Source organism: Gallinula chloropus (genome assembly GCF_964237585.1).
Source record: "Gallinula chloropus genome assembly, chromosome: 9".
In the NCBI taxonomy this organism is placed as follows: domain Eukaryota; kingdom Metazoa; phylum Chordata; class Aves; order Gruiformes; family Rallidae; genus Gallinula; species Gallinula chloropus.
Window position 1 is genome coordinate 2,074,515 of NC_140094.1, and position 14,121 is coordinate 2,088,635.

At 44.6% G+C, this 14,121-nt stretch overlaps 1 protein-coding gene across 2 annotated transcripts in view; it reads right to left on the reverse strand.

Annotated features, from left to right (window-relative positions):
* Positions 1-6,622: 6,622 nt before the first annotated feature.
* PEAK1 (pseudopodium enriched atypical kinase 1) overlaps positions 6,623-14,121 on the reverse strand; it is a gene marked incomplete at both ends in the record, with an annotated part of 31,509 nt that continues 24,010 nt past the window's right edge. For both annotated transcript variants that reach the window (XM_084267793.1, XM_084267792.1), the window contains one exon: positions 6,623-7,777. In XM_084267793.1, the coding sequence (XP_084123919.1) occupies positions 6,623-7,777 (1,155 nt within the window). The remainder of the gene's footprint in view (positions 7,778-14,121) is intronic.

Consider the following 14,121-nt stretch of genomic DNA (forward strand, 5'->3'; position numbering starts at 1 on the left):
TTCAATCAGCAGCAGCCACTGGTGGCCAGTGTAGTTTTGGGCTGCTACTGCCGCCACTGGTCCAGATGGAGCTGAAAACAGCGCCAGCCACAGTGAGACTTCTGGGGAAAACACCAGAGGTGGGAGGTGACACGATGTCCCAAGAACCCGCAATTCCTGCCGCTGGGATGCTCAGCCACTGCGGTGGAGGTGCTGAGCATCAGTCTCATCAGCTGAAGTTCCTACCTGCTTGGACACTACCTGCTGCTGCAAACCAGCTGGCTACTCCCACAGCAAAAGCTTTTGCTGGCCTCGCCACAGGCACTTCCCTCAGAAATAAGTGTTTTCATCTAATTGCCTGGGAAGAGAGGAAAACAACACAGCTGCAAGTCTGATTTTGAGTGTAATAAAACTAGTTTATTTACACAGTAACATGAATGCCACAGAGTACACAGCAAAGTACCACAGCAAACCGGAGTGTAACTGCCCCTGATCACAAAGGAAGGCTTGAAGTTTTTTTATATATTTATATATATAAAAAAATGTGTAAATATCAATATGAAGCACCAGATAAAGCAATGCAACCAGGAATTCCAAATACAAATTGTCCACAAGAATGGAGTTGAAATAAAATAAAATTTAAAGAAAAGGAAATAATCCCTTATTCAAGGGATTTTTAAAAAATCCCATTTATAAAAGTCCATCGATTTTGGAATCCCTAATTAAAAAAAATCCCACTTTTATTAAAAACAAGAACATATTCTTAAATGCTCAGCATAATTAAGTTTTAAAAGAAAAAAACCCAAGGATTTCAACTGCAAAACCTTCTAATACCAACAATGTAAAGGACAAAGAAACAGAAGTTGAGAGTAATTTCTGAAGAGGTGTTGTTTAAGAAATGACCATATTCAAATTTACACAACCTTAAATATATATTATATATACAATATATAATATATATATTTTTCAAGCGAAGAGGGGCAAAGAATGCTTTTGGGATACAAAAGTCGATAATACATACATATATATATTAAAACACGTCCACACGCACTCATATATATATGTATGTATGGATATGTATGAACAAATAATTCCTCCTTATAAAAAAAGTTCCAACCTCTTCTAAATCCCTGAAATCTTCCCCTTGGATCTATGGAAAAAAAATCTTTATAGTCTGAAGTACAAACCAAATTTTCAAATTTACTCAAGTGGTAAAATGCTTATGTACAGGTAAGCTGAGTCTTTCGTTTCTCCCCGGCAGCTCTGCTTGATCTGAAAGCATTCTGTGGTTTCCAACTAGATGCTGAGCGGAGCAGCAATGCAAGGAGACTTACAGGAACATGACTTCAATTGCATTTGACTCTAATAAAAATCACCATCCTTCTAATACTGCAGCCAGGTGGATAACACAATCCCTACAGATGTCTACTAGAAATTCTCTGCGCCACAGCAGTCGGAAAGACTTGCTCCTCCTCTCAGAACAGAGGGTGCCCTACGGAAATTTCTCCCCGGGATTTATTTTGGAAAGTATTTTGTGTGCACTCACTCCTCCCTTGAAGCGGTTGGAATCCAGAGGAGTGTTTACAGGCTATTTCCACAGGTGTGTTTTTCTAGAGGTATTTCTAATTCTGATCCGCGCTCTTCTGGTGTAACCTTAACGCATGACTACATCACCATCACATCTCTCTCTCTACATGGACTGAAGGGCTCTGACTGTGCTCTAAGTTGTGCAGAAATTTTAGTAGAACCAACATCCCCTCTGCAAAATCAAAGTAAACCAGATGCCTGGTCACACAGGGAGTAACGGTCACGGACTGTTCCTGGAGAGAAACAGCTTACTTCCCATTTGGGGAAAGGAAAGTGCATTAACAAGTCTGATTGAGTTTCTGTTATCTCCCTCAGAAAAATTACAACTGGTTTAAATAAACCCAGGATTATTTAATTTATATTTACATATGAATTTGATTGCTATTAGAAATGAAGGAAAAAATAATTTAGGTGGAGCAGCTCAGCACAGGAATTGAGAAACAGATACATTCTACCTCAGCAGCAAGGATTTTTACGTGCTGAAGTTAAGGGCCTGCAGTGTGAAGCTGCTGAATAAATTCTCCAAGTAGCTGAACCCTAACACGTGTGATTTATTTAAATAATACATTTTTCTAATATGTGGGAAATTCCCCAGTGTTCAAACATCAAGATGATCCATTCATACCTCGTGGGTGCTGCCAGGGCGGGGGAAAAGATTTAAGGTGGAACATTCCTGTAACGCTACACACATTCTTGACTGTGGGCCAGCAACATGATATCCTCGCTTGAGTTATTGATTTCATCACATCTGAATACTGAAGTGAGACCAGGCTTCTACTGTTGGGTCTTCCAAAAGCTCCAGAATAAAATTCTACATTCTGTCATTCCTGAAATTTTGCAGGCCAGTTTTTACCAATAGATTCTCCTTATATTCACCTGGTTATGTGTATTGACTGGATCAGATCTGAGGTGCTGAATATAACCAGTAAGTTAATTCTCATTCAAGAAATACTAACCAAACCCCTTTTCCGTACAGCTCAGGAGAAGCTTTTCAGAACTCCTGCACTAACCAAGGTTTGTGTTTCACACCACAGAGCGCAGCGTGCCGCACCATCCACCACCTACGTAGAGCGGGAGCTGCGCATCTTACCTTGGCCACTTCCTCCAGACTAATCAGATTCCTCATCTCCTGGGAGCTGAGTGTCTGCAGCAGATTGTCAAAGCAATAGGCTTCTTTAGATGCTGTGGTCAGCCCGGACCACTTCACTTGTTAGCCGCCGTTACCCTCCCTGTCCAGATCCCAAATTTGGAAGCCCACAGTTTCGTTACTTTGGGTTTATGCTGTACTACAAGCAACTTCAAGGAACTTGTTCACATGAACTCCCCAACCAAATCTGGCTGAATAGATCGACTCAGTAGCATTTAATTTATAGTCTCTTGCATCCTAATGTGGGCAGTATTATTTCAGGGGCTATTATGAAAAGAGTAAGATTTCCACTGACTGACCAGCTACATTTTAGGTTTTTTGACAAGGCACTAAACATGGTGAATCCAATCACTGTGCTCTCTGTAACATCAGAGAGGGTTTTAATGGCTCTAATCGGATCCGAAACCGCTCATCGCAATTCTTCAAACAAGCATTTGATTTTTCCAAAAATTAGTTTCCATTGGAAAAATCTTTAGAGTTCATGTCAAAAATATTTGAATGACAGCTTTTTTTAATAGAAAAATATATATTTACAGTCAATACTGTTATCTTAGATTTGCAGCTCTTCCTATTTCTTGAGCTCAACTGAAAGTGCGACATTGCTAAAAAACAAATTCAAGATCTGTGCACATACTCAAGGAAGTTAGAACATGCACAGCCAGGGGTTTTGTTCCTGTCACGCACAGGATCCCAGTTACAAGCAGAGCGGGTTTTTTTCCTTTTGCTTAGCAATTATGCTGTAGCATTCTCAGGATTTGTTTACAATCAGTTTAATGCATACATTCTCGGGTATTTATGTGGCACAATCTGTTGCCAGGATAGAGAACCACCACAAACACAGTCACAATCATCTGCAAAGTCAGCCTCAAGCTCCCCAGGAACAGCTCGGGCCAGACTGCATTCGACTACTTTGACCAGTCTTTCTTAAAGAAAAACAATGAAACAACCACCACACAACATTACAAATTGCTAAAGTTTACCCAGTGCTGCACGAGAAAGAGATTGGTAGTGAACATCTATCCATGCTTCGTTATACTGCAGAGCTAAAATGAGTATTGTTTCCTCACGAGATACAAACTGAAGTTAGGTAGCTAGAGATACAAAGGCTTTGGACCATCTGCCTTAAACACGTACAAAACATCCTAAGTTCAGCCTTGCACATGCTTTGACATGGAGGTGACACTGAGAAGGCGTGTCCGTAAAGACAGAAACACCTGCCAGCTTCAAGGAACAAGCAAACGGTCCGAGAGTCGCTCGTACTGCCTATATGAGTTAGGTGAGAAGTTATGCACACACACCATGAAACAAACACAAGACCAGACCACAGAGAACAAGCAGCCCTACTCATAGCCCAACACGTTGTGACTAACAGCTAGCAGAGAGTACGTCAGCAACTTGTCATGCTCGGGGGGTGTGTTTAAGCTACGAGAGCGTTGCCCTCCCGCGTGCAGAAAAAGCAGGGCTGCATTGAACATGTGTGATTCTTTTCAGAGGTTCTTCTATGAGCTGCTCAGCAGTAGTGTAGAAAATGTCTTTCCTGATGTAGTAGAAGTACCTCAACTACATACATTGCACTTGGGCTTTTAATGCACTGTCCTCTTTCTGCATCAACGCCGCCATCCTAACCTTTTTTGCCAAAAGGAGAAAGAAAATAATAGCTATCACATTAAAATATATTATCCTTATCCTTGCCTGATCCTTCACTGATACAGGTGAATCAAACAGAAGAATAATCATCAGAAGTTTCAACAACAACAACAACAACAATTCATCTTTAGACAGTCTATATACTACGGCACAATCGATGTAGGCTTCCACACACTACTCAGCTCAGCTCCGATTGACGCCGGAGAGGAGCGTTACAGACATTTCGGCCCCTCCAAAGGTACGCTCCGGCTCCAGAGCTAGTTTTGCTGACTTCAAGCCTGCAGGACTGTTTGTTCAGCTTCCACGCGGCTGGTCCAAGCATGCATATGCTGTATAAAGTGGCTATTTGTTTCAAGGCTGAAGTGAACTGATTCCTCACAGTTTTAACAATTACACTGAAACATCAATCCATAAAAAGAACACACGGAGATCTGTGCATTTATGTGCCAGGAAAGTAAAGGAAAGGGCTGCAGATGTAGCATTGGGTAAAGGCTGGTGTGTAAAGAGAACACTGTAATGTACAGCTTTAAAAAATACATACAAGAATTGCACATAGATCCATAGGAGAGAAGCACAGGCTCGTAACTAGGGCTGTCTGCTTTCCATCACCCAGTCAGAAGACTCGGTATCGCTTTTTTCCCCCCTGCATCCAGATCAGTTCTCCAGAGCGATTCAGGAAACAATTCAGAGCCTAGCAATCCTGAGCAAAGATACCGCCTGCACAGCTGCGGAGGTTCCGTAGGAGATGGCTGTTCAGTCAGGAAAGGAAGTCAGCAGCAGCCTCTAAAAGCAAAAAGCTCCTTCAGGTTGAGTTTTTAAAGATTCTTATCCCTCTAATAGTCATAAACTCCTGCTCTAGTCCAAAACTCCGTCTGCGATGCTCTCTGAGCTATTCTGACAACATTCCGTTGTTCGGGTGTTGTCTATAGCAACATCAGAAAGCACGAGTTACAACAGACAAGAGAGACGCAGCCAAACACCGCTGTGGGAAAAATGGATCGTGATACTGTTAGTTGTGGCTGCCAAACCTAACAGCTCCCTCAATAATTAAACAACAGTGTTTTTGCCCCCTTGTTTTTACCCTTCGGAGAACTGTGTCTGCTGTAAAAGTGTCTCCATGTGGCCTGTTAGCTACACACAGACGAGCTCTAAACATTTCTACCTCCTGCCAACATACCAGCAGAGCCAATTTCAGTCCTGCTTTGCAATATGGCACAAGTGACAAGAGCAAACCAAAATAAAACGGGAGAGGTGGCTGTTATTCTCATCCCCGCTTCCCGGCGATGATTGTCAGAGGAGGTTATGCACGCCCTACCCATTTCGAGTCAGGCTTTAGCGCCTTTCGCGACGGAAGGGGAATTTCAATTGCCCACCACGTGTTGCATTGTTCTCATAGGAACACGGTTATGGCTACAGTACATCCCAGTCTGGACTGGTGAATGTCACCTAGGAAATGGCATAGGCAAAGTGTGCGTATTCTGCTTTTTAACGCAGAGGGCTTAAGCCAAGGTAACGGTCAGATTAAGGCAGTATTGTTAAAAATCACAAATCTGTGGTGGTAACGGGGATGGGCAGGGAGTGAGTCAGAGGAGGAGGGAAGAGGACTGAAAACAGTTGCTGGAGATGGACGCTGACATGTACCACAGCCAGCAGGATAACTGTGTGTGGGGAGGAAAGCAAGGTGTAAAGTGGGAGAGAAAGATCAGAACCTGTTTGGTTGAGACCAAAGCAAAGAGGAGTCCAACCTGCTGGTAGGGGACTGAGCTGGGAGAAAGTTTTGTGTGGTATGTGGAACGGAAGCAAGCGAGTGTTCTGTGGCATAGAGGATGCGATTTATCTCCCATTTACTGCTAATCCCTCTCTGCTTACGGCCACTGCTATTCACTGACTAGTGCTACGCATGGAAATGACAGAAACCACCCAGAAGAGGAGGGCAATTTGTTTACTGCAGTGGTAGAAATAGTGGCATCGAAGTTTGCTCTCCTTTTCAGCCAGATACTAATCAAATCACACGCTGTCTGATCCAAAGGCAGCCATGTATATATAATCATCCCTAACAGGCCTGGCAAAGAGCGCAAAGTTTCTGTCATAGCGGGTACAGGACACGATTTCTCCAATCAGAACCTATTTGCTCAGAGTTGCTGGCTTTGTTACCTAGGCTCTTTTTTAACACTCATACAGACTGTGAGCCCTGGGGCAGGCTGGCGCGAGGGCTGGGGTGGAGGTGAGGGGCGCTTCATGAAAAGCAACAGGCTCTACAAGCTAGTGCTGCTGCATGATTCTCACGATGCGATGAAGTGAGTCTATAGTGGCAAAAGCCAGATATTGACAACAAAGCCAGTCTTCCAGGATAACTCCGCAGTCCCTGTCCAAGGACTTCTCTGCAAACTTGATCATCAGCAGCGTCCTTTTTATATCCAGCCAGTTCTGAAGCACAGCATCTCTCCGGGCAGGGTTGGAAGATGTACTGAGAGCGTGGAACAAGTCCTCACGTGGACCCCAAAGCAAACACTGAAGGATTCCCTTGGCTTCTGATATCAGGATCCTCTCTGAAGGGTTGGGATTCAGCAGGCAGCTGGCAAGTTGTTGAAGCCCCTGAGAGTAGAGGGAACGGCAAGGGATCTTGGGGAGATCGGCACGAGTATACTCCTTCTCCTTCAGCTCTGGATTCTCATCGAAGGGGTTGGGTAAGTGCAGCATTTCATAGATGAGGATGCCAGTCTGGAACTCATCACACTTTTTGTACTGCGTGGCAGTGATGATTTCGGGAGCCAGCCGGGACTGATCCCGTAGGACCTCTGGATCCACCATGTGACTCTTCTGCTTGGCCTGGGAGAAATTGCTCACTATTAATCTGGCTGGGCATGCAGTGTTGGGACTGGGCTCCACGGACTCTGAGCTCAGAGGGCTGCCTCCTGGTCTGGAATGAACCAGCAGCAGGTTCTCTAACCGCAGATCGCAGTGTGTGATATGATAGGGTTTCAGGTGCTCCAGGCCCAAACACAGCTGTAAGAGGAGCAGGCAGACCTGCCTCTCATATAAATCTGGGCTTTTTGCATGGCGGGGTGCAGATTCCCGGACAAAATCAGCCACTGTTAAGTACGGGACCTCCCGCGTGATGACCACAACGCGGCTGCGGGGCTTGCTGATGGTTCCCTGGTTGCTTGAGCTGTCTTTCTGTGAAGCCTCGGTGCTAGGAGTGTCTCTGTTCTTTTGCTCAGATTCTTTCTCCTCTTCTTCCCGCTCTTCTTCCTCCACCTCCGGTGCATCAGCATCCTCCCACGGAAGGAGACGAACTGGCACTTCAGCAAGGAAATGACCACAGTCCTGCTGGATGTTAAAGTTGATAGCCAGGCTCTGCCGGATAGACAGGCTGTGATAATACTGCTGGGACTCCTTGGCTTTGCTCTTACAAATCTGGGGGAAGAAAAGAAACACAAGTTAACTCTTACAGTTTGTAAGCGCTGTGTATTTTTTTAAGTAGGTACCTTGCTGACAGGTATCCAGAGTTCAGCCCTTAACACGAGCACTGGGATTTTATTTTCCTGAGCTGACCTTGGCAAAGTTTCTTAAGGCACACAAGGAACTTCTATGGGGTAGTGAGCAGCTGCAGACCAATGTGCGGAGACAGCTCTGCCTGTGCATGTATTAATCAAGGGGAAATCCTGTTCAGCAGGCTGTGCTTTTAGCCAGAGCAGTGGCTGGTAGATGAAGGCTTACTCTACAGTTACTTGCTTACCCATATAATTTTATTTTGTGTTCTCCTCTCCACTTTATGTGAAGCTTGGCCGAGGTAGAAAATAATCAATAGCAACAGGAGGACACGCCTATAGTATCCGAGGCTGCGATCACACGACTGCACATGACAGAGTTCGCGGGGGATAACAAGCTACCACCTGTCAGCTGAGCTAAACGACTGGGTACACGCTCCCTGCCCACCGTAATTGGGAACCCAAATCTATCAGCCACAGCTCTGTCAAGCTTACACCTCTCGGCTGCGCTGGGCGGCGTATGCGGCAGGGCAGGGGTTGATGGTGAGCGTACCTGCTGCAGTTCAGGTGATAAATGGAAACTCATTAGAACATGGTACCTTAATTGCTTTCAATCATTTGTCAAGATCTGAAGTCTGGTTTTATTTTGCCAGTTATAGCTGTATTTAATTTCTGCCAGCAGTATCTTGTTGAACCGTACATTGCCGGCACAATAATTACCCTTATTAACTGTCTGCACTGCCAAAATGACTGGCCCTTCCAACCCCCTTGCAGCAGCCACTGGACAGCCTCTTGGGGCCTGCACTGCAAGGCCTCGATTTACTCGGTACAATTACAGCCCTGCAAAGACTCAGCCGTGTCGACCTCTGCACATTAACCTTCATTCTCCTGCCTTCGCTGAGACAGTTCAAAGCACATAAGGCTGTTTTAACCTTTACAAGGTTAGAGCCCGAGGATTCAGGTGGCATCATGCACCAACAGGTCTTGGTCACAAAGCTCAGAGGAAGAGAAGATGGGAAGGCCTCCCTCTCCAGATGAAGCTACAGGTTCCCTTCGCTCACCTCCAGAAGCCAAGGGAAGCCAGATAACTCAGGTCAGTAAATCAGCACTGGATTTAGAGAGTCACAACCACCAAGGAGCCCAAATCTCATATGAGGCCTAAATAGAAGTGTAAAGTGACTTTTCTCCCTGCTTCTCATCTTTCTCCTTCTCAGAAATTTAGGTGGGGTAAGGCATAAACCTACCTTTCCCTAAAAAGCAATCATCTTGTACGTATTTATGTGGTTAAGAAACACTATAGCTTAACGGGAGGTTTAGTTGTTTATGTCTGTCGATGAGAAAAGCGCTGATAATCGCCTGGAAGTAGACACAAGCAGTACCAGTACTCCGACTGTCCTCCAGTCTCTGACACTGTATTTCCACACTTCAGGAGTGTTCAGGTTTCCCCAGGCACTATGCACGCTACGGCTCACACTGCCTGCTTAATAACCACGGTGCACCAACCAAAGTTGAAAAGTCATTTGTTTCCTAGTAAATTTGGAGAGGTGAGTTGTCCTTTTCCAGAAAGGCTGATGGTTACCCTCTTTATGGAGTGGCTCTTGGCAATTTAAATTTTCATGTGTGCATTATATTCATAGGGGTGAACTGAATCATCAATGCTAAGCCCCCCTTCTCTCAAGGCTTACAAATAAGAGTAAAAAAACCCAGCATTAAGCTCTGAATCATACATGGAAGTGTCAGCTGAGTGTCTTGGCAACTCAAGGCCCCAGATTTATGAAACACTTCATACTGCACAGAAGACAGAAGTAGAAAAGCGTCTTATAGGCCCCACCAGCATGTATCAGGTCTGACTGGGAGAACAGCTGATAAGGAAAACGAGAGCACTTTGGTCTTCTATGCCCTTCCAGTGCATGGCTTTTTTTTGTACAGCCAGCCATGGGGATAATCAATTCCAAGTGCAGAAAAAGTTCGGTATTTTGTAATCCAGCCTTTCTCTTAAGAAATACTTCACGGACCTAATCCAAAATATAAACTCATCCTGAAGGGGGTTGATTTTAAGGTCAAGCTTACTTGCTGATAAGCAAATTTGCAAAAAAGCACTTGCCCTTAGCTTTTGTTCTATTTTGCATGTTAACCACCAAAGATTTCTAATGCCACTTGACAGCTAAAAGATTACATTCTATCAGGAATACATAATGCACAGAGAATTTGCTCAACACAATTAATACTTCCCCACTTAGTGAATACAGGGCCTTTTTAAAATTTAGGAAAAGGATTTCTCCTTGCCCCCAGGAAAAGGAAGAGAAGCGAGACGCACTCCTGGTTTCTAACACTGGTCCTAGGCAGCCCCTTTTTCCTACTTCCTTCAGAAAATGGTTCTCAGATTTATTACTGGAACTGTGGTTAAAACAACAGGAGATGGTGGGCTTTGCACCTCTCAGAATCAGCCCTGGGTCACTCCTTTTAGAAAACACTAGAGCTGGGTAGCACAAAAGCACTTTCCTAGGCCTCCACGGCTGTGGTGATGCTTCCTTCTAATTTCAAAATGCCTGGCTGTGCACATCCACACCAAGAGGCATTCAGCTACCAAGGCAGAGTGCACTGCCTCTGCGCCCGCTGCCCTTGCCTCTGGACAGTACATGTGTTCCTAAGCTGGATGGTTCCTAAGAAATGCCTTTCCAACATACTAAAAACACCCCAAGAGCGAGTTGTCCTTCTCTATCTTCTCCATTCCCTCTCCTCATGCTGTTTGATCCTAAGTCTATTTCACTTCAGTTTCAACTGACAGCCCTTCTCCCAGCTGATAGGAAATATGGATCCCATCAGTACAGCATACACCTCCACATTTAGGAAAAACATAACATTCCCCCTCTTTGTCGATTTCTTTCTGAAACCCCCCAGCGCTCGTTCCTCCTATCATTACTCCTACCCCCCAATTCCTGTTGCTCTTTCCTGGTTCTCCCCAGTTAGTGAATCTCTCTGAAGAGCTCTGCCCTGAATGAACACAGTATTGTATTTAAGGCCTCTCCAGCATCGAGCAGGCTGTCCAGAGATTGATCCTTTTAGTGCTTCCCAGGGCAAACAAGTCACCTTATTAACTCCATTGTTAAGCACGGTTCATGAAACCCTTCAGACCAGCGCCCGCTCTAATCCCACAGCAGAGCCAAACCTTCCCCACTTGGTTCAGGCTCCCCTCTTCACATTGGAAAATCAGAAATTAAAGACTAAATAGGATTACAATTAAAATCAATGCTAAAAATGAACACACAAGAATCCCTATTCTTGTGTGAGAGAAGACACATGAACATGGGTGCTGTATCTAGAGAGACGGGGGAGCCGAGAGCTGATTAGAGATGCATTTTCTGCTTCTTGCTTTTTGTTTACAAACCACATGAAGTGAGAAGTGGAAGGAACAGCTGGGTTACTTAAGGCTAACTCACTGACTACACAAGCGCTACCATTTACTCGCTGGATACTTAGCACAAGGGGAATGGAAAGCTAGGCTGGCTGGAAGCAGCACCTGAACACTGAAGTACGGCAACAAATTAGACACCTCTGTGAATTCCTAAAACACTGGCTGAACATCAGACCTGCAGTAATCTGATGCTCCTGTCAGCATCTGGCTAGGCTTCCGACTCAGGCAGGATGAGTCCAGGGCTTTCGATGGCAGAGTTCAGATTTCCATTTACCAGTATCTCTGTAGACTGAGTAAAACATGTTGAAAACAGCACAGATAAACTATGTTTTCTTACTGATTTGTTCAAAGACAGTTTATACGATGTAATTTATGAGCCTCTTGTACTATTTTATCATTTTCTGAGTTGCAGCTTCTACTCCAAGCTCTCATCTGTATTAACACTTCGTGAGAGTAACGAATGCTAGTGCTCAATGCTACTGATGGGCATTGACACCCACTGTAGCATATTTCCTATTGGAACAAACCCACCATCCCCTAAAACTATGGTCTAAACAACCAAGATGTAAAGTTTTCAAACTGATTTGAGTTCTAGTAAGTTATCCCACCAAAGTCTATGTGTACATTGGAAAAGACCTAGGGAATAAATTGTGGAATTCGATGGCCTCATTAGCAAGTGTGTTAGACCGCTTGCGATGGCTTGCCAAAGGAGTGCATGCAGAGTGGCTTTGCTGCTTGCAGCAGTTAATGCTACATCAGGAGTGTGAGTAAATACACAGCTTGCTTGTCCCTGCATGATTTCTAAAGCTTTTGTCTCTACCAGTCATCTACTCTAAAAAAAATACGGAAATTGGTTGCCTTTTACATGTATTGAACATTGAATTCCCATTTGGCATGTACAGCACATGGAATTCCTATTTTTAGGCGCAGAAAGAGGTAAAAATCCTTGGACTAAAACACCAGCAGAAAGTAAGATCAATCAGTGACATGCCACTTGCTTTAATGAGAGACAATCAGCTGATCAATGAAGGAATGGTATGGGATAACAGCTGAGAGGTGTTGGCAAAGGCCTGGCAAGCCTTATTTCCAAAGCTGATAAAGAGTTGCTTGGTCAAAAGACAAAGCAGTGCTGGTAAAGTGCCCTTGCACAGGATGCAAGAAAGTAATGAAAAACCAGGAGAGAGGAATAGGAAGGAACAGAAAGTTTCCACCTTCCTTTTCAATGGAGCGCACTATCATGACGTATCTTGTCTTCAGTGTACCCATATGAACTCAACTTCGCTGCGCTTATAGGGACAGGCCGGGTTCCTTTATATGCTGCCATTTCAGGTCTCCACGCCCCATCCCTATGCAGTACAACCCTAATGCTCCAGAGCTGCTAAAGAAACCGGTCTGCATTAGCTTTAATTTTTCCTTTATGAGTCCAGTAGCCTGCTGTGCCATCAGCTGACTTCCACTTTACCAGCAGGGATTCCGTTTCCACTCCGTCTCGTGCGTTTCAGAGGGCGTCAGAGAACTTCAGGATGAATATTGTGGGAAATGAATTTACAAGTGCCGAAAATGAGAAACACAGAAGCTCACAAAGACTGAACCATCTGTGCTCCTTTGTTGTACTGCACAGAGGGACAACTGCAAATGAAATTCGGCGCAGAATGAAAGCTTGCTAATCCCAAATTGATAGCTTGTTCTTGGCACAACCTTGTTTCCCAAGGAGGCCAGTTTGATCTCTGATTGACCTCATTTTCTGGAGCTGGCCTTGGAAGAGAGCTTTGACTTCTTAAACAACGTGCCAAACCACAGAGCTCTACCTGCTCTGACCCAACTTGGGAAGGGCTACAAGTTGAACATACATTGCTTTATTTTGATCTGAACCACAAAGTTCTGGCATGACCTTGAGTAGCAGTGCTGCCGAGAAGCTCCACTGGCAAACTGAATTACCAAAAACCCCACCCTTAGCACACTGTGACAAACTAAACCGAATGAGAAGTTAATTGTCAGCTTCAACTAAGAAACCGTTGGCCCAATTTGACCCAGTGCTGTTTACTCCTGCCCTGCTGATAGCTTATACCTGGGACAGGAACCGTAGCAGACGTCCGAAGGTTGTGCTGGCGGAAGAACGTCTGCTGCCGTTTAGTAACTAAGGCCATAAATTTTCCCCTGCTCCTTTGGGAGCAGTTAGCACCCTTGCACTTCCTGTTATCCTACCCAAGCAGCATTGCTACACGTGCTGCAGGGCATCACCCAGCCAGCTCTTCTGTCTGCCTTGCTCTGTGTGGACTCTGAATCACGTTTTCTGTCTGTGTCTGTGATACTGTCCAGTCATTTCCTTGAGAGCTTAATACCGAAAGTGGAAGTAGTTTCCTGCAGGTCACCAACACCGTAACTTACCACATCCATTACTCATTCTGCTGTATCACTACCTTATTGTAGGGACACTAAGAGCTGAGCTCACCCAATCCACTCTGTACAAAAAGGTACTGCTCTCCACTGCTTTTACTTCTGTGTACCCTTTCCACTCTGCCCTGGGAATTACCGATACGACTGTGGTTTCAGGGAAATGTTTATCCATACTGTCACAGACCTACCAACTACTTCAAAAATGGAATTCACTGTAATAGACTTTTCTGGGGGAAACCCCAGTTATTACAGTTCCAACAACGCTATATCAGGTGATATATTAGCATAGAGATCACAGTAATAAAAACACACACCCAAGAACCACTTGTTAAGCTGTGGTGAATTTTGTTAGCCTGACAACTGTTTTTAAGACAACAGCTGAACTGAGAGGAAAAAAAAATAGAGCTCTTATTTGCCAATGCTCAACAAGTGTTCTTCCTTCTCACTGGCTTTTGTTT